A 21,538-nucleotide genomic window follows, 5' to 3' on the forward strand; every position below is an offset into this window, starting at 1 on the left:
TAAACGGTCTGTTGTGACTCACCTCACAGATGAACACTGGTTGGAGTCAGTGAGAGGAGGTGCAAAGGAAATAAAAGTCTCCTGTCACCTTTAAATCCGCTGTATCTGCGCAGCGCGAGCCCATTTAATCCTCTGAGCTGTAGTAGATGTGCAGATAGGAAGAGAGAAGTTGCTGGCATCTTTAGAGTGATTTTTATCATCCATGGCTGCAGGATGGACTTTTTGATGGGTCAAAATAAAAACAAATCTTTGCTCAGGTCATGACCCCAGTGGTTGCCATGGTAGCTTCTTCTTCTTTCTCCTCCTTTGCGAGGTTGTAAACCAGCTACGTGCATATCGCCACCTGCTGTTTCAGACGCAAGTGCGCCCGGGCAGGTTCTACGTTCCTAGAGTCAGGGGGGGAGGAATCGCGCCATGGCACGGTTCGAAACAACTGGGCCTAATAAGAAAGCGCCCTAAGGATCTATCTGTGTTTACATTCCGGGTGTTATGGGTCATTATTTATTAATACTCACTGTAAAGCACGGGTGTCACACTCAAGGCCCAGGGGCCAAATCCGGCCTGTGGTACAGTTATACCCGGCCTGCAAGGTCATATCATATTTTATTATAACTGGCCCTAGAACATGAGGTGTGCAGATTTCCTCCAGTATAAAAATGTAAACTTAACCTTGATATCAATTATCCTAAAGTCAGAAAAATGTAAAAAAAATAAAGAATAAAAATATTAGAGAAAAAAACAGGGGAAAAGAAATTAGTTTTTCATTTCATATTTCAAATTTTGCATTTCTCAATTATGAATTCAGTCTATTATTTAATATTTTAACCTTTAACATTTATTATTCTGACTTTTTCTATCATTTTCATTTATCTAATAATTTCATCTTTTTCAATTTAAAATCTAGACTTTATAAATCATATTTTGACTTTGTCAATTTATTATATTCACTTTTTAACTCATATTTTGACCTTTCAGTTTATATTTTTGACTTTTTTTCTAATTGACATTTTCAATTTTAATATTTCGATCCTTATCTCTTATTTTGAACTTTTAGTTGCACCATCTTAAATTTTAAGTCATATTTTTGCCTTGAAAACATGATTGTGACTTTCTTTTTCATATATTTTCCCTTTAAAAGCAATATTTTAACCTCTAATTTTGTGTTTTGACCTTTTGAACTAATAAATTTGATGTTTTATCTCGGAATATGAGCCTTTCAACATCATTTTGACATTTTAAATCTCAAGATCATTTATCACCAGTGCTAGTTTCGTTTCCCCATAATTTATTACTGGTGAAATGAGATTAACATTCTGGTTAAATGTTGACCCTGTTAGGCCCTCAGGTTAGACCTTAATTCAGAATCTGGCCCCTTCTGTGACTGAGTTTGGCACTTCTGTTTTAAAGAGACTGTGGATGTTGTTGACTGTTGTTCTTGGCTGCAGCGTGGGTGAAGAGCCCGAGACAGATTTCTCTCTCTGTGGGACAGCCGCACTCATCTCATCTGGTCTGTCTTAACTCTTGTAGTCTCGTCTCTGCAGCCTTATCTCATCCTTCTCATCTGGTCTCTATCGTCTAATCTGGTCCCTTATTAATGTGAATCATAAGTGATTTTTGGACCAGCCCGATGTGCCATTTTTAGGACTGTATCTGTTTTATTTGACCAATCACTGAGGTTTTAGCTCCACTATGATGTGCATCTTCCCTTCCTGCTCTCACACTATCTGATTGGCTGAATGTCATATGAGTTATTGTTGTATAAAGAGTCATCTCTACGTTTATGTACACTATATTGCCAAAAGTATTCACTCACCCATCCAAACAATGTAAATCAGGTGTTCCAGTCTCTTCCATGTCCACAGGTGTATAAAATCATCACCTAGGCATGCAGACTGTTTCTACAAACATTAGTGAAAGAATGGCTCGCTCTCAGGAGCTCAGTGAATTCCAGCGTGGTACTGTGATAGGATGCCACCTGTGCAACAAGTCCAGTGGTGAAATTTCCTCCTAAATATTCCACAGTCAACTGTCAGTGGTATTAGAACAAAGTGGAAGCCATTGGGAACGACAGCAACTCAGCCACCAAGTGGTAGGCCACGTAAAATGAGGGAGCGGGGTCAGCGGATGCTGAGGTCATAGTGCGATGGGGTCGCCAACTTTCTGCAGAGTCAATGGCTACAGACCTCCAAACTTCATGTGGCCTTCAGATTAGCTCAAGAACAGTGGTAGAGAGCTTCATGAATGGGTTTCCATGGTAACAGCTGCATCCAAGCCATACATCACCAAGGTCAATGCAAAGCGTGGGATGCAGTGGTGTAAAGCACGCCGCCACTGGACTCTAGAGCAGTGGAGACGCCTTCTCTGGAGTGACCAATCACACTTCTTCATCTGGCAGTCTGATGGACCAGTCTGGGTTTGGTGGTTGCCAGGAGAACGGTACTTGTCTGACTGCATTGTGCCAAGTGTAAAGTTTGGTGGAGGAATTGACAAAAATGGGTTTTAAGTTGCAAAAATGTGTTAAAATGAGTAAAAATAGCGGGAAAAAGTGATGAAAACAGGTTAAAACTGGGCAAAATTTGTGTAAGTGGCAACAGTGTAATTCAAAAATGATCTTAGTTTTTTAAGGCATCTGTAGACCCCCTCTCGGTGTCTGCCGACCCCCAATGGGGTCCCGATCCCAACGTTGAGGACCCCTTAGTTAGACCACCATACTCCAGCAGTCACCTCCTGTATTAAAGAAGATTTGACACATTTATTCTGTCTTTAATAACAAGCTGAGATGTTTGAAGATCCTAGTGAGACCTGTTGATCTCCTCAGGATGCAAACACAGAATCTGGCCTCACAGTCAGGCTGAACTTTAAACTGTGTAGGTTCACTGTTGATGCTATCAGCTGATGGTAAAGAGCATCAGGTGCTTCTGCAGAACCACACGGAGACAACGATCAGCTGAAATCACACGTATGTTCGTATGCATTCACCACAATAAAGAAGCGTTTATGTAAAAGGCCGACAAACCTCCTAAACTCTCCAGAGTGGAGCGGTTTCCCTGCATGAGTGAAGGTTGGATGTATTTTTAGTCCTAAATGTGCTGAGTGTTTGAAGTGTTCTGCATGATTTTGATTAATGGAACAGAATGTTTTGCCTTTAAGGATCTCTCATCAGTTTTCTAGGCCAGGGTGAAACGAGCTCAAACTAAAACAGCGATAATGCAGCATTAAGTAGAACTGTTCATTGGATTTTAATGGGCCAACAGTCTGACAGACCAGTTTACCAGTAAAACCAGTCTAAATGAAACCACTGGCATGGACTGGAGAGGTTGACATGCACACATTTTGATCTTCAGCATTAATCCCATGATACAGCAGCACTGTCCTGCTAATCCTGCGTCTGACATCACTTCCTGTGTGCGTGCAGGGTCAGCTATCGGACGGCGTATCGGCGAGGAGAGAAGACGATGTACCGGAGGAAGTCTCAGTGCTGCCCGGGGTTCTACGAGAACGGAGAGATCTGTGCTCGTGAGTATCCCAGAGAAACCCACCAACGAAAACGTGTTTAACGAGGCGTCATCTTACTGTGACGGATTCATGACAAAGATGGCCGACAGAGGAGATAGTGAAATACAGACACACAAAAATAAGGCTGAAGGTTGAAGCTGGTCTTAAAGGTGCTGATGATGCTCTGTAGAGAAAGATGGGCGGAGCAACAAATGCCTGAAAAAGATGCACTGTGATATAGATGTGTCCCAACTTTTTTTTTTTTTGACAATCACCGACAATCATAATTTTAACTTCTTATATAATATTTTGATGTTTAACATTCATAGTTCTAATTTTTAAGTCATATTTTGACCATTTTAACCAATGATTTTGTATTTTACCTCATATTTTAGCTCCAAACTTTGACTTCATAATCCCATAGTTTGACCTTTTAGACTCACAATTCAAAATTTGGAATCATATTTTGACTTTTAATTTCATGATTACAAATTTTATTTTATATTTTGACCTTTTAAACTCATGATTTTGACTTTATTTCTAATATATTTGCCTTTAAAAACATAATTTTTAAAATTTAATTTCATGTTTTGACCTGTTTTTGAAGTAATAAATGTACTCTTCAGATTTTGAGCCTTTAAACTGATCTTTTTAACTTATTCAAATGTCAAAGTCATTTATCATCAGTGCTAAGTTTTTTCATATTTCATTAGTGGTGAAATGAGGTTGACAGTTTCTGGTTTAAAAGGTGACCCTGGTTAGTCCTGAATCCAGAATCCGGCCCCTGCTGTGATTGAGCTTGACACCCCTGCTTTAGTGATGTTCATGCAGCAAAGCAGTAAAATAATGCAGCATTTAGAACTTGCTTTTAATTCCCAGAATGATGTTGACATTTCTATATGGAGTAAGAGGCCTCCAGCTGTCCACTTGAAGTACCCTGGAGGCCCTTCAGTGGTCCCCAGCCCACAGTTTGAGAAGCACTGGTCCATTGTAGACTAGTTAACAGTATTAGCAGGATAAATGTCAGCATCACTGCTTTTTTTGATTGTCTCTACCCGGGTTGCAGCATGCCCCCCCCCCCCGAAATTGTTTAAAGTGGCAAAGGTCGTCAGAAAAAGTGGTGGAAAGAGTCTGAAATGGACAAAATGTGTTAAAATCAGCAAAATTGGTGGGAAAAAGTGATGAAAACTGATTAAATTTCAGCCATATTGGTGTAATGTGGCATATGTGTAATTTAAAACATATTCCCAGTTTTTTTAGGGTATCTGTAGACCCCCTCTCAGCGTCTCATGACCCCTAAGGGGGTCCTGACCCCCATGTTGAGAACCTCTGCCCTAACTGACTCAGTGACAGGAAGGCATCAGCCCTAAAACCTCAAACAGAGAACGAAACCGCGCTGTAATCAGAATGATGAATCCGTTTACATTGAGGGACTTGTTGCTATGGAAACAGTGCATGTCTCCTCCAGTTGTAGTGGTGTGAACCGGCAGTTCCTTCACGTGAAGCGAGGTAAGCGACCCCACTGATCTGGTCTAAATTTAACTGTTTTTAAATCTGATTTCCTGCCTGCAGTATCGCTGCAGCATGTGATTCTTCTACAACAGAGCCTTTTCACACCAAAATAAGCACCCTCTCTCAACCTCAGCGCTGGTTTTCACAGCTCCTGTGTGGATTAAGACCGCCTCCATGCCACAGCAGCACACCCTGCCTCAGCATAATGCCCCCTTTTACCGCCGTTGCTCCACAACAGTTGTTGTTTTTTTGCCACCGGCCATGTGGCTTCACACCTGTTAGCGCCTGTTGGCTGAGGAGGAGGGGGTGAAGGAGGGCATAGACGTCTGTCAACTCTGTCAGAGCACATGGAGAATCCAGTGTTTATGTCTGAATGGCCTCATGTGCCTGCTGCATGGAGGGAGACTTAGATTATCATGTTAAACATCCTACATAGTGAAGGTGACGCTCACTGAATCAGTAGCATGTTTAAAGACCTGCATCGAGTGTTCACTGGGTTAACTTCTTCCTCCATGTTTTTCCTCTAAACTTTCACAAAATGACACCACAGAGTCCGTGTTCTGCAGCAGTGCAGTGTAGAAGAGTAGGAAGCTTTTCAATGAGAAACAGGCGTTAAATCGCTCTTCCTACCTTTTCATGCCGACATTAATCAGAGAAACAAACATCATAGATAAACAAGGACAAAGTAAGGAGAGCAGAGAGGATAGTGGGGGCGTGTCATTTTACCCTCTACCTTCACAAGCCTTCCAGGGCCGGCTGCTGAGAAGCATCCCCACAGCATGATGCTGCTGAGAAGCATCCCCACAGCATGATGCTGCTGAGAAGCATTCCCACATTATGATGCTACTGAGGAGCATCCCCACAGCATGATGCTGCTGAGGAGCATCCCCACAGCATGATGCTGCTGAGAAGCATCCCCACATTATGATGCTACTGAGGAGCATCCCCACAGCATGATGCTGCTGAGGAGCATCCCCACAGCATGATGCTACTGAGGAGCATCCCCACAGCATGATGCTGCTGAGAAACATCCCCACAGCACGATGCTGCTGAGGAGCATCCCCACAGCATGATGCTGCTGAGAAGCACCCCCACAGCATGATGCTGCTGAGAAGCATCCCCACAGCACCAAGAAACATCCCCACAGCATGATGCTGCTGAGAAGCATCCCCACATTATGATGCTGCTGAGGAGCATCCCCACATTATGATGCTGCTGAGAAGCATCCCCACAGCACCAAGAAGCATCCCCACAGCATGATGCTGCTGAGAAGCATCCCCACAGCATGATGCTGCTGAGAAGCACCCCCACATTATAATGCTGCTGAGAAGCATCCCCACAGCATGATGCTGACACCAGCGTGGCAGCTGTTAATGTTATATATGTTAATATGTATATATAATGTGTTAAAAACACAAAAAATGTTAAAATTATAAATGTTACATAATTAATACATATACATATACTTATAATTATACATATACATATGTATACATATACATATAATTAGTTTAAAAATTTTATAAAAACACATGTATATGTTATTTTATATATATATATATATATATATATATATATATATATAACATTTATTAAAATTAAGCTGTTAATGTTAATTTTTATTTTTTTTTATTTAAACATGAAAGAAAAAAACTTTTTTTAAATTTAAGGTTTTTAACTCCAGTCCTCCTCATGTATAGCAAAAGTGAATTAATTTTCATAGTTTTAACCCTATTAATTCCCGTTTATTTACATGATGCTTCCTTTTTTTCACATAGCAAATTAATTATTTTCAATTTGATAAATGCAAAGTGTTTTTTGTGTGCCGGGATTATCAGTCTGGGATATGTCAGTGAATACTCTAGCACTGATTCTGATGGACCGTTATGTTTTGTGTAATAACAAAAACATTTTTAAAAATGACATTCTCCCTCTTAAAGCCCCTTTTGGACATTGGATGTATTTAAAAATATTTAACATGGAAGAAGAAAATTCTTTAACCCTCTATGGTCCAGTGTTGCCTGTAGGCATCATACCACTTGTTGGTCTTGTGCACTCACATCATACATTCCCAAGTATGATCGAATACTTCTAAAAAATGACAGGACCTTAAGTAACCCATAAAAGTGTTCTGACTTGTCACATGATGCTCTGGATGCCATCTTGAACACTTTTTGTGCAGACATTCTCACACAAAACAGCTCGGCCATTGTGCTGCAAAAAAACCTGCAAGAAAATATATTTTCCAGATATTTCTGAGGCTGGAAAAAAATGTGTACATAATTATTGGTTGGTAAAGCTTAATTTCTAGTAGTTAAATGTTGTATTTTTGATGAATAAATAATGGAAGATTGTTGAAATATACATGTTGCCTTGAGGCAACACAGCACCATTATGGAAAACTGCAAACACTGTACTGTTATGGATTAACAGTGATACCATTACATTTTGGTATAAATCTGTGATTACTGAAATAAAAACAAGGACAGTGAGATTGATCATGATGAGAACGATGAGGAAAGATAAAAGTGATGTGGATCAGGATGAGGACAGTGAATGTCCAGCAATTAATATTACCAGAATACAGTAAGATAGATATTAAAAATAATTATTTTCATCATTAAAGTTCAGATAACATGAATTGCAACCTGTTGCAACTACTTTGCAATTCCAATATGCTTTAAAAAACATTTTGTTCAAATTTTAAATCATGTTTTTTTGTTCATGCCATCCATAATGGATGGAAAGGACCCCGCCAAAAATAAAATAAAATATATATATATCCTTATATTTGAACCTGTTAGAGTGGCTTCTATGTACATTATGTTTCTAATCATGATTTTTTTCTAATTTTGACAACGCCAGAGCAGACAGGGTCCCGTGCCCCTCCTGAGATCTTTTGCGCCCCCTTAGGGGTCCCAGGACCCCAGATTGGGAACCACTAGTTGAACACCCTAGTTATAAAGAGGAGATATTTTTACACCTTTCTAAAATGGAAAACTAAACTTCTGGATGCTGAAAATCAATTTAAGGCATGAAAGATGATTTGGAAGGCTGAAGGAGAGATTATTTAAAACCTGACAAACAGGCTGTGATTTCACTGGGCTGAAGTCTAAAGTGGGACGGTTCAGAGCAGAGTTCAGCGTTGTCTGCTGACACCGTCCCGTCTGATGAAAGATCTGTTTCTCTTAACTGTGTGAATCTCTGCTGATGGTGTCTTCCTGTTTTCAGCTCACTGTTCGGAGAGCTGCGTCCACGGCCGCTGCATGGCCCCCAACACCTGCCAGTGCGAGCCGGGCTGGGGGGGCTCCAACTGCTCAAGTGGTGAGTGCTGCAGCTGCTGCTTTCTGTCCCAGTTGGGGGGGGGCTCTGCTTTTACTGTGAAAGTCTCTGAAGTGAGAACAGGCGGGGGTGTCATGTTACTGACCTCTGTCACACACTAACACACACATCACTGCAGAGACACTGACACACACATCACTGCAGAAACACTAACACACACATCACTGCAGAGACACTGACACACACATCACTGCAGAGACACTGACACACACATCACTGCAGAGACACTGACACACACATCACTGCAGAAACACTAACACACACATCACTGCAGAGACACACACGCATCACTGCAGAGACACACACACATCACTGCAGAGACACTGACACACACATCACTGCAGAAACACTGACACACACATCACTGCAGAGACACTAACACACACATCACTGCAGAGACACACACGCATCACTGCAGAGACACACACACATCACTGCAGAGACACTGACACACACATCACTGCAGAAACACTAACACACACATCACTGCAGAAACACTAACACACACACATCACTGCAGAAACACTGACACACACATCACTGCAGAGACACTAACACACACATCACTGCAGAGACACACACGCATCACTGCAGAGACACACACACATCACTGCAGAGACACTGACACACACATCACTGCAGAGACACACACGCATCACTGCAGAGACACACACACATCACTGCAGAGACACTAACACACACATCACTGCAGAAACACTAACACACACATCACTGCAGAGACACACACGCATCACTGCAGAGACACACACACATCACTGCAGAGACACTAACACACACATCACTGCAGAGACACACACGCATCACTGCAGAGACACACACACATCACTGCAGAGACACTAACACACACGTCACTGCAGAGACACTAACACACACGTCACTGCAGAAACACTAACACACACATCACTGCAGAAACACTAACACACACACATCACTGCAGAGACACTGACACACACATCACTGCAGAGACACTGACACACACATCACTGCAGAAACACTAACACACACATCACTGCAGAGACACACACACATCACTGCAGAGACACTGACACACACATCACTGCAGAAACACTAACACACGCATCACTGCAGAGACACACACACATCACTGCAGAGACACTGACACACACATCACTGCAGAAACACTAACACACACATCACTGCAGAAACACTAACACACACATCACTGCAGAGACACTAACACACACATCACTGCAGAGACACACACGCATCACTGCAGAGACACACACACATCACTGCAGAGACACTGACACACACATCACTGCAGAGACACACACGCATCACTGCAGAGACACACACACATCACTGCAGAGACACTGACACACACATCACTGCAGAAACACTAACACACACATCACTGCAGAAACACTAACACACACATCACTGCAGAAACACTGACACACACATCACTGCAGAGACACTGACACACACATCACTGCAGAGACACTAACACACACATCACTGCAGAAACACTAACACACACATCACTGCAGAGACACTAACACACACATCACTGCAGAGGAACTGACACACACATCACTGCAGAGACACAGACACACACATCACTGCAGAGACACTAACACACACACATCACTGCAGAGGAACTGACACACACATCACTGCAGAAACACTAACACACACATCACTGCAGAGACACTAACACACGCATCACTGCAGAGACACACACATCACTGCAGAGACACTAACACACACGTCACTGCAGAGACACTAACACACATCACTGCAGAAACACTAACACACATCACTGCAGAGACACTAACACACACGTCACTGCAGAAACACTGACACACACATCACTGCAGAAACACTAACACACACATCACTGCAGAGACACTAACACACACATCACTGCAGAGACACTAACACACACATCACTGCAGAGACACTAACACACACGTCACTGCAGAGACACTAACATACACATCACTGCAGAGACACTAACACACACATCACTGCAGAGCACTAACACACACATCACTGCAGAGACACTAACACACACATCACTGCAGAGACACTAACACACACATCACTGCAGAGACACTAACACACACATCACTGCAGAGACACTAACACACACATCACTGCAGAGACACTAACACACACATCACTGCAGAGACACTGACACACACATCACTGCAGAAACACTAACACACGCATCACTGCAGAGACACACACACATCACTGCAGAGACACTGACACACACATCACTGCAGAAACACTAACACACACATCACTGCAGAAACACTAACACACACATCACTGCAGAAACACTAACACACACATCACTGCAGAAACACTGACACACACATCACTGCAGAGACACTGACACACACATCACTGCAGAGACACTGACACACACATCACTGCAGAGACACAGACACACACATCCCTGCAGAGACACTAACACACACATCACTGCAGAGGAACTGACACACACATCACTGCAGAGACACAGACACACACATCACTGCAGAGACACTAACACACACACATCACTGCAGAGGAACTGACACACACATCACTGCAGAAACACTAACACACACATCACTGCAGAGACACTAACACACGCATCACTGCAGAGACACACACATCACTGCAGAGACACTAACACACACGTCACTGCAGAGACACTAACACACACATCACTGCAGAAACACTAACACACACGTCACTGCAGAAACACTAACACACACATCACTGCAGAAACACTGACACACACATCACTGCAGAAACACTAACACACACGTCACTGCAGAGACACTAACACACACATCACTGCAGAAACACTAACACACACATCACTGCAGAGACACTAACACACACGTCACTGCAGAAACACTGACACACACATCACTGCAGAAACACTAACACACACATCACTGCAGAGACACTAACACACACGTCACTGCAGAGACACTAACATACACATCACTGCAGAGACACTAACACACACATCACTGCAGAGCACTAACACACACATCACTGCAGAGACACTAACACACACATCACTGCAGAGCACTAACACACACATCACTGCAGAGACACTAACACACACATCACTGCAGAGACACTAACACACACATCACTGCAGAGACACTAACACACACATCACTGCAGAGACACTAACACACACATCACTGCAGAGACACTAACACACACATCACTGCAGAGACACTAACACACACATCACTGCAGAAACACACAGGGTTTTTGGATGTTTCTGCTGCAGACAGATGTTTCCTCCACTACTCCATCACCTTTAAATGTGGAGGTTCCTCTGCTCGTCTCACACGTTTCAGTTTCCAAACTCATACTTTCATCCTTCTGTAGCCTCGTTTTTACTCTGATTGACTTCCTGTTTAAAGGTGGACGCCGTGTAAGATTTCCTTTTGTTCAGTGACTTTTCCATCAGTATGAATGAGCATCAGTGATCATGGAGGCAGTGAAACAGTGGAGGCAGCAGAGATGAGCAGGGATAATAGACAACCCAGAGAGGGAAAAAGAAGACAGCAGTTATAGTCAAATAAAAGTAAAGTTTCTCTAAATGGACTCAAGTTAAAGTGGAACTTCTTGTCTCAAGTCAAAGTCAAAAGTGTTGGCAATTACAACCAGAGGATCGATCTCCAACCAGGCTGCTCGGGTAAAGCCACGCCCATATAAGGAAGGCTGCCAGCAGCTCTGAATGTCCCTCACACCTTCATGCTCCCTCCACCGAGGATCTCAGGTCTGTTCCTTCTCTTTTTCATGTCAGACTTTTTCTAACAGCAGGAGCTGCAAGTACGCTCCGTGTGTGAGAAACACGGCTGTACTGTTTCCTGTCAGATGAACTGCAGCTCCTTCTCTGAGACTGCCGAGTGTCTGGATAATGGACTCTGACGTCCTGTAGCAGAAACGGAGCCACCAGGAGCAGCTGGTAGGTCATGAAGGCAGCAGCTGAACAAGATGTCTGAACGAGAGACGGAGCTGCTAATGAGCCTCTGATTGAATTTTAAAATACCGCCAGTCTCTTTGGAGCGATTATGGAGCTCAGTGAGGCCGCAGGGAGGAAGCAGCCGCTTCATTTAGAGACGTTTGTGATTGTTTCAGCGCCAGAATTAGAGAGAGAGAGCTGCTGCTGTTGAGATGACCAACAGACTCTGAAACCATCAGGACAGTCCTGAGCCCTCATGGACTGGGCTTCAGTGAAAGCAGCTTAAAGAAGCATGACTGCTGCTGTGATGGACCGCTGTTATTCTCTAACTCAATCCATGTGGCCACACTAGACATTTCCAGGTTGTGTAGAGGCCAGAGCGGCGAGGATGCTGAGCCTCAGCTTTAAGGACAGATGCTACACCAACAGAAGCATCGCTGTGGCTTCATGCACGTCAGAGATCTGGTTGTCCTCGTAGTTTCAGGGCTGACTGTGGATCTCAGCAGCTGCTGATGAAGAAGAGGACGTCATCGCTCATGGGTCTCTCAGACCTCCTCGTGTCTTCATGCCAAGGTCGTCTCTGTTTATCTGACACAGTTGTAGCTCCGCCCCGTCGCCACATTGAACCTGTTAGTATTAATAAGCGTTTGGTTGAAACTGGACCTCTGCTCCAGGCTCCAGACACTCCCCATGTGATGGAGGTTATTTTAACGGGTCTCCAGCAGCAGACCGATGTGCTGACATGTATGAGCCGTCCTCGGGGTGTCCCCCCCGCTGCCTTCACTGTCAGTCTGTAATAAAGAGGCTCATTGTTGTGTCTCTGCTCTCCTGGGTCCGGCCTGTCTGTCTGAGCCATTCTGGAAGTTTCTATTCTCTGCAGGAGTTTAATGAAAGTGGGAATGAAAGAGAAGTCTGACGCTCCATCCCAGAAATACGAGACAGGATGTGGTTACCGTGATCTCAGTCTGATGAGTTACGCCGCTCCTCTGTTGGAGGGTATGGGGAATCAGAGACGCACTGTAAAAAACGGGTTTAGGTTGGTTTAACAGGAAGATTAGAGCTAAAAGAGAAGAGGAGAAACCTCAACGTGTGGCTCTTCTATGTCTTAGTTTGAAATATTATTCCTTTAAACTTTGACCTCACAAATTTGTCATTCCAAGTCACATTACCCAGTTTGTTTCCCACATTTATACTGTGGGTTTTAATGGTCACACTTAATTGTTAACCTTAACCTGCCACTTTAAATCTATTTCTGCTGCTTTTAGCCCATTTTTACTACTTCTTTTAGCCACTTTTTCAGCCATTTTTGCCACTTTTATCCTGCTTCTTTACAATTTTTTCACCCATTTCAGCTGCCTTTCGCCATTTAATACCACTTTTTTCCCATTTTTCCACCTTTTTACAGCTTTTTTTGCCGACTTTAGTCACTTTTCACCACTTAGACTGTGGCTCTTGTGATGGCATTTTTCAACAATCTGGCTCTTTGGTTGAGCGGGGTTGAGTCACGCTGACCTAGAAGGTTCTGGTAAAGCTGCAAAGGAAACATATTCTTCTGAATAATCCAATTAAATCAAAGCTTCTCTCTCAGTTTTCAACTCTGTCCTCATACATCCCCACAAAAACACTCCAACAAACAAAAGCTGCACAGTTTTAAAGGTGAAGAACCTTTTTGACTCTTCAGCTCCCTGCTGGTTGGTCCCCTGGACATTTCTCAGTCCACGCATCATCAGTGATGGTCCGTGGTCTTGGGTTTTTACTGTGTTCAGTTCTGCTGGTTGCAGAGGATTTCCTGCAGCTTTGTATGGTTGAGAATCACAGAAATCCCTCTGACAGGTTCAAAGAAGAAGTGAGGACAGGAAAGCGTGTCCTCACTTCCTGGTTAGACCAGGACTGTCCTGTTTTCATGCTTCATATCTCTAAGGATATCTACTAAGTCTGGTTTTAACCTATCAAAATGACTGCAGACACTCCCATGGCGAGAGCAGAACCACGAGCAGAAACCTCAACTTGAGGGCATTTTTATGGTTGTAAACTGTCAGACAGCGTCTCTAACCACCATGACACCAGCAGGAATGCCTGTTTAAAGTGTGTTCTTTATATCAAAGGAAATGAAGGAGCAGTCAGGCCTGCCTGCAGATCTCCAGCTGATATTTGTTATTACCTAGCTGCTAGTTGTGTTTGCCGGTGAGTGTGTTTGTGCGGTTTGTTGATATTTGCAGACCACTGATGTGAACTCATCCTCAGTCTGAGACTCTGCTGATGTTTGTTCAGACCGTCCTGGCTTCACTCCTGTACCGTCCTGCACGGTTCGGTCCCAGAGTGTGAGCTGACGCTACACCACAGCTGTTGTGGAGTTAGCCTGGATTAAACAGAGGATGCTCGGCGTTAGCGTCGCGTTGTTTGATTGGTCGTCTCTTACATAAGGCTGGGGAGTTTATCCAAATTTAGCTTTCTGAAATATGCTCACAAGAGGAATAAAGAAATAGTTGAATGTCAAATTCCACATGCAATATCGGGGGGGGTCATAATGTGGTTATTTTTGGACATTGGTCAGCCCTGTTCTAGGGGTGTTATAAACACCTTCACTCCTGTTCTGCACCTCTACCTTGAATCCTGGAGCCTTCTCCCCCAGATTAGCACCCCAGCAGCTAATCTTTGCTTTTTGGTTAGACTGACTAGTTTCCTCTCAGACTTCATAACTGAAGAACCGTTTTCAGTAGCGGTGCATCCACGCAGCGCCCTAAAGCAGTGATGCTCAGCGTCTGGCTCTTTTATGTCTTCATTTTAAATATTATTCCCCAGAAAACCTTAGAGGGAAACTTTTTTCCCTGTTTTCACATTTTTTCCACTTTTCATCCATTAGAGCTATTTTGCCATTAAATAACTTTGTTTCCTTTTTTTCCCCATTTTTGCCACTTTTCCCCAATTTTTTCCATTTTTTTGGGCCACTTTTTGCCCATATAAGCTGCCTTTTACCATTAAGCACCCCTTTTTTCCTATTTTTTTGCCCATTTTTGCCACTTTTCTTTGACACTTTTTCCCATTTTTGCCCCATTTTCCAAATTTTTCACTATATTTTGCCCATTTAAACTACCTGTTGCCAGTATATAACACTTGTTTCCTATGTTTTGCCACTCTTGACTGCTTTTTGCCCATTTTAGTCAATTTCTACTCATTTTTTCAATGTTTTTGCCACTTTTGGACCATTTTTGCCACCTGTAACTCTTTTTTGTCACTTCTCACCCTTCTTCCACTTCTGTCCCCATTTTCGCCTCTTTTCACCCATTTTTTTCTGCTTTTTGACCATTTTTGCCACCTTTAACTTATTTTTGATGCTACTTACGCTGTTTTTTTGCCACTTTCCACCCCTTTGATTGTGGCTCTTGCAAAGGTATTTTTCAGCTCTTTGGTTGAGTAACGCTGCCCTAAGGATTACCACAGGAAGCTTTAAAGCTGAGAACAGATCACGGTCCCAGCTATGCATGGTCTGAACAGGTCTGAATCTCTTCCTCTGTTGTCTCTTGAACAATACGTGGATCCAGAGATCAGTACCAGACTGGAGCAGACAGACCACCAGAGCTTTCCTCCCTCACCTCCATGAGAGGCTGAGAAGCTGCTGTTGTCATGAAATGACAGGCTGCATGTTGGATTTATCCTCTTAGATGAAATATTTATCTGATAGAAGGAGAAGCCTTTATTTAAAGCTCTGTTTAAAGGAGAATAAATGTCAGACATGCGGCTGATTTCAGCATCCAGCCACCGTGCAGCAGCACGTCTTTAATTTCCTGGAGAGCCAGTGAAGCCTCCGATCGTCGCTGTGTGTTTTACAGGTCAGTGGGCCCCAACAATATGTCTGAGGATCAATGTGGGGGCCAGCAGCAGGAAACGGGGAAGTCTGGCCGTGTTGTGGGGGCAGCAGGAATAACAGAGGGGAGAAAATGGTGCGGTAGAAAATGACCCGGGGCGCTGGAGCTTGTGATTTAGTACACATGATAGCAACACAAGACGCTCAGGAGGCCTCCAGCTCAGCTGTGAGAATAGGGGAAACACAACAACGTGTCCGCTGCTGCTAATCCTGCTGTCCGCCATCATTTATTTATGTTTAACAGGGTGAAGCTCCGCACTTTTCCCCCGGGTTTACGGATGAAGTCTCATCAGGTTTCTCAGCGTCTGACGGCTGTGTTTGCTTGGTTGTCGAGCTTTGGAGCAGAGCTCAGCTGCTTTGTTTTTGCAGAGTTTAAGCAGTTGGTTAGGGATTTTAGGAGCTGTTTTAACGAGCTTAGAGTTAATGAGTGCATCTCAAACGACGGCACGGAAAGTTCACATCTGAAACAGCAGAGATGGGCGGGACTTCTAAGCCCATTTGGGCCACGTTTACACGTAAAAGGTCCTCTTTTTGTTCCCAGCATGCAGACAACCATGTTTTTATTCCAACCACCATGCACATGGATCTGCAGAACTCAGCATGCACGTGGTGTTTCATGTACTAAACTATAAAGATGATTTAGAGAATGTTGATGGGGAGGTGCATGGTGGAGCAAGTTTGGATGCTGGCGTCTGTAAGATAATAAAAACATCCATAGTTGCAGGATGGACTCCATCGTCTGCACAGAGCATGGACAAATGTCGATGCAGCTGGATGCCATGTTTGTTTCTTCCTCTTTATTCTTCATGGCAGATTTGCAAACAGCATGCTTACATGTGTGGGATTCATTCCTGATCAGCGATGGTCTCCTCTGGGGTCCCTCTACCTGTCCCTGACCTTTCACCTGTACCACTTCACCACGTCTGCTGGGTCTCTAACCACTTCCCTGTTGTTTTTGAGGAGGCTTCGTCTCAGCCGCCTGTCTAGATACAGGATTTCTCCGATGCTGTTTCCCTAGCTGGCCAAACCTCCAGATGACACCGCAGCCTCCTCATCCTGGTCCAGTGGTACCGCTCAGGCGGGCGGGGAAATCAGCAATGGAGGGTTCACCTGTGAGGAAAACCACCTGGTCCTCCTGCTGCAGGACCCTGAAGGAGACTCGCCCACTCCTGATGTATCTCTCTTGAACGAGCAGACCCTTTAGTGAGTCCTCTTCCCAGTATCAGTGCCAGCAGTCACCTGTAACCCCCCCGGCTCTAGCTGCTGCAGGAAGTCGCTCCAAAGCATCCCCTGATTTGTGCATCATCAGGATCACATGACTGAAAACGACCTGTACTTTGGAATGGTGGCCAGTCAGACAGATATGAAGAGAACCAAGCAGCTGTGCTCTCACTCACATCTACGGGCAATTTAGAACCACTGTGTAACCTAATGAGCATGATTATGGGCTGTAGCTGGAGAACCCATACATGCCCTGTCAGAGTGGGGGTTCAAACCAGGAACCTTCACCGTGAGGCGGCAGAGCGAACCACTGCACAGCCGTGCAGCTGTAGGATGAAAGAGGCGTGTCTGATGTGAAAACAGCCTTCAGGAGGTTTTAATGGCCCTCAGGCAGCATGTATGGTTTTATAACGCCAGCCTCCTGCTGATGTAGAAGCGGTGATCAGTTTTATTGGGATATTTTGATACGACGTTAAATCTGCGGAGGAGGTCACACATTCCCGCTCAGCCTGGAATCTTTGGGAATCCTACAGATGTTTCTTCTCTCTGGGAATCCTGGGTGCCAGCGTGAGAGGCGTTTTCTGTTCCCATGAGTGCAGCGTGCCTCCTAATCACTGCAGCGATGGAAAAACATCCCTCTCCCAATCCCTCCGCCTGAGCCGAGCCAACTCTGAACAACTGGCAGCTCCAGTTACCGCTGCAGGCTTTTCCCCCTCAAACTTCACGCTGTTTGAGGTGAGAGGGACTTTTTTTTTTCGCTTTTATGGCGTGTTGCGTCTTGATTCATCACATGAACTCTGCAGGAACTCGGAGGTGTTTCTGATTTTTCCTCCAAAACAAACACGGAGGAAGCACAATGAAAGCTTCCTTCCTGGGACTGTGACACACTCAGCCTTGTGACCGACCCCTGGCACGCAGCGCTCCTCTTTGTGTTCGGCCATCTTGAATGAGGCGATGAAAGAGAACAGGCTGTTCTGCGGCGAGCCCGCAGCTCCTGGAGTTTGGCCCTTTCTTCAATCTAGGTCAGGTTTCACAAAGGTAGCGGGACGGTGGGATGAATGCAGCAGGCTTTTACATGTGCATCTTAGTATCTCTAATCTCCCCCCCTGTCTCTTTGTCCCCCGTCCCTCCCCCCTGAAGCCCAGACTGCCCGAGGAAAAGGAAGTATGCAGTTTCTGTGGGGTCAGAGCGAACCGGGCTAATGCAGGAGGAATAAAAGGAGCCTGTTAATCACTTGAACAACCTAAGAATGGAGGAATGGACGCAGATTCTGTCTTACTCTGCATGCTGAGCACACAAACAGCCGGCTGAGAGGAGACGGGAACTCCTCCAACGAGAAATACATTTATAGCTTTGCTCGTATGAATGTGGCCATGATATTTTTAAAAAGTATGTCAGTGACTAAAACCCCTGAAATAAAGGAAGAGAAAACAGCTTAAGGTCCCTGTACCAGCCTTTTCTGAAGCCTCTTTTCTCATTCAGTCATACATGTGGTTTCATTAGAGAACATTTAAACACCCAAACTCTTCTTTCATGGGTATCTGTTCTGGCTCTGGCCTTTATTAGAGATGACAGCAGAACAGAAACAGGAGAAATGGGAGAAAAGTGGTGAAAAGCTCCAGACGTGCTCCTGGATCAGGGTTCAGCTTCTGTGCATGAGTAGCTCTACTAACCGAGTTAAACCAGCGCCTTAAAAGCCCAAACTTTGTGCTAAATCTGCAGGGGAGCGCTTGTTTTGATCATCAAGATAACACAGTAAATCCTGGTGTTGCAGAAAAACAAGACAAGAATAGAAACGCTGTAAATTCATAGTTTTTGCATGATGATGCTGCACATGGAACCCCCACCTTGTGGGAAAAGCCTCCCACTGCTGTAAACTCTGCAGACGTTAATAATCTGATTTTCCACCTGTGTGTGATAACAGGTTTCATTTTGATTGTGTTAAATAAAAGAACGCTGCTGTTCAGTGTGATGCATGGAAGCTGGATTTATGATTCTGCATCCATCAGAATCAGAATCAGCTTTTCTGAGTGCTTCACAACAAGGTGTTTGACTCTCACTGCACAGGAAACTACACATCAAATATGAAAATAAATAAAACGGAAAAAAGTACAAAACTCAGATTCAAATTTGTGCCAGCTCCAGTGCACAGGTGTCAAACTCAAGGCCCGGGGACCAAATCCGGCCGTGGTAGAGTGGTATCTGATCTTTCTGTTCTAACTGTCCCACCATGAGGTCTGCAGATTTCCTCCAGTAAACTTTACCTGGATGATTTAAATATCCTTGTTAAATCATAAAAGCCTGAAAAAGTAAAAGAAGTGAGATAAAAAATGAATGTCGTCATTTCATATTTTAAACTTTGCATCTCCCAGTTCAGACTTAAACTGATGATTTTGACTTTTTTAATGTTTTGACATTCAAGATTCACAATTCAAAATTCTAAGTCATGTTTTTACTTTTTGAACTTGTGATTTTGACTTTCTAGCTCATTTGTCTTCCTTTTGAAAACATTATTTTGCCTTTTAGCCTTTTGAACTAATAAGTTTGACTTTTATCTCAGACTTTGAGCCTTTAAACTTATCGTTTTTACTTTTTTAAATCTCAGAATGAGTTATTATCAGTGTTATTTATATTTTATCATCCATGTTGACCTTGTTAGGTTCTTAGGTTAGACCTAAATTCAGAATCTGTGACTGACTTTCACACTCCTGGCCTCTTAGGACTTCTCATGGGAGCAAATCTGGCCCCAGAGTTTGACACCCCTGCTCTAGCAGCTCTAATTCTAGTATTAAAGTCTGTGTGCATTGATGGGGCGGTTGCAAGATGTGCAAAGGCTGCAAGAAGCTCAGATCAGAGCATGAAACATGGAAGGATGTGGTCAGATTTACCTGAGAGAGATAAGACAGTTTAAGATAGTTGATTAGTGCACCTGTGTGTATGAGCCCTCTTACAGCATTTGTTACAGTGAACAGATACATTTCTGGCAGCATTCATGGAAAAGTCAACAGATTAAGTTAGCTGTTAGTACTGTTAGTAGAGTAATTAGTGCAATGAGATGGGTATTCCAGCACAGAGAGCTTCTAACGCCATGATCAGAAGGTGAAGTCAGTCGTCCTGCTGCCCTGCAGAGTTTCATGGGTCATCCTCAGTTCTCTGCAACCTTTCAGCAGCATGTCAGGAAGTAAGCCAAAGGTATTCTGATGCAGTCCTAGCTGATCAGTGTTGATCATCAGCTGATTATTCTGCAGTTATTGTGAAGAAGAAAAGCCATTAAACTTCAGAGGAGATGGAGAGTACAGTCAGTGCTACCCTGCAGACTAGTCCCAAGGCTCCAGATGTTTCACTGCATAGCTACTGTAACATCTGGTCTATAACCTGCACTGTTTTAAACATACATTTTTGGGGATTCTTGCCTGGAATAAGATGGCTGAAGAGAAACAGAAACATGGGGAGAGAGGGAGGGAGGACGTGCACCAAACAGCGCCAAGACCAGCGGTTGAATCTGCAACCAGAACGTTTTTGATTAAAAGGACAAAAGCTTGAAGTTTAAATGAGCAACTATAGATGTATTTATGTGTATTTATGTTTCTGGATGCGGTGCAGGGCCTTTCTTTGTGGAGTTTGCATGTTCTCTCCGTGGATTCTCTCCACCACCAAAGACATGCTCGTTAGGTTAACTGAGGACTCTAAATTGCCCGTAGGTGTGAGTTTGAATGTGTTTTGTCTCTTCACGTCAGCCCTGTGATTGACTGGTGACCAGTCTAGGGTGTACCCTGCCCCTCACCCAATGACAGCTGGGATAGGCTTCAGCCCCCTTGACCTCAAATGGGCTAACAAGGTAGAAAATGAATGCATGTTTATATTTCTCTCTGGTTGTCGTTGGATGTAAAAATGCATGGTTTTAAGAGGTGGTCGACGTCACACAGAACTTTTCTGAGGGTCTGGAAGGATAAAGTTCAGGCTGAAAAAGTAGCGTTCACCTGTGTGGCTCACTTTGTTCATGCTCCACGTGGATAACAGAGTCCATCCTTCTACTGTGGATGTTTTTATTATTTTAGAGACGCTAACAACGACCCTCTTCCTACCTCCACGTCTATCTAAAGCTCAGAGGGTGATATGGACCCGTGCAGAGC

The 21,538-nt window shown here is 43.9% G+C and overlaps 1 protein-coding gene across 3 annotated transcripts in view; it reads left to right on the forward strand.

The window, feature by feature from the left end:
• The window catches only part of megf10 (multiple EGF-like-domains 10), a 74,717-nt gene that overhangs the window by 19,803 nt on the left and 33,376 nt on the right, over nucleotides 1-21,538 (forward strand). For all 3 annotated transcript variants that reach the window (XM_041811083.1, XM_041811085.1, XM_041811084.1), the window contains exons 4-5: nucleotides 3,416-3,516; nucleotides 8,239-8,331. In XM_041811083.1, coding sequence (XP_041667017.1) covers nucleotides 3,416-3,516; nucleotides 8,239-8,331 — 194 coding nt within the window. The remainder of the gene's footprint in view (nucleotides 1-3,415; nucleotides 3,517-8,238; nucleotides 8,332-21,538) is intronic.

This window comes from Cheilinus undulatus, linkage group 17 (assembly GCF_018320785.1).
Source record: "Cheilinus undulatus linkage group 17, ASM1832078v1, whole genome shotgun sequence".
Lineage (NCBI taxonomy): Eukaryota > Metazoa > Chordata > Actinopteri > Labriformes > Labridae > Cheilinus > Cheilinus undulatus.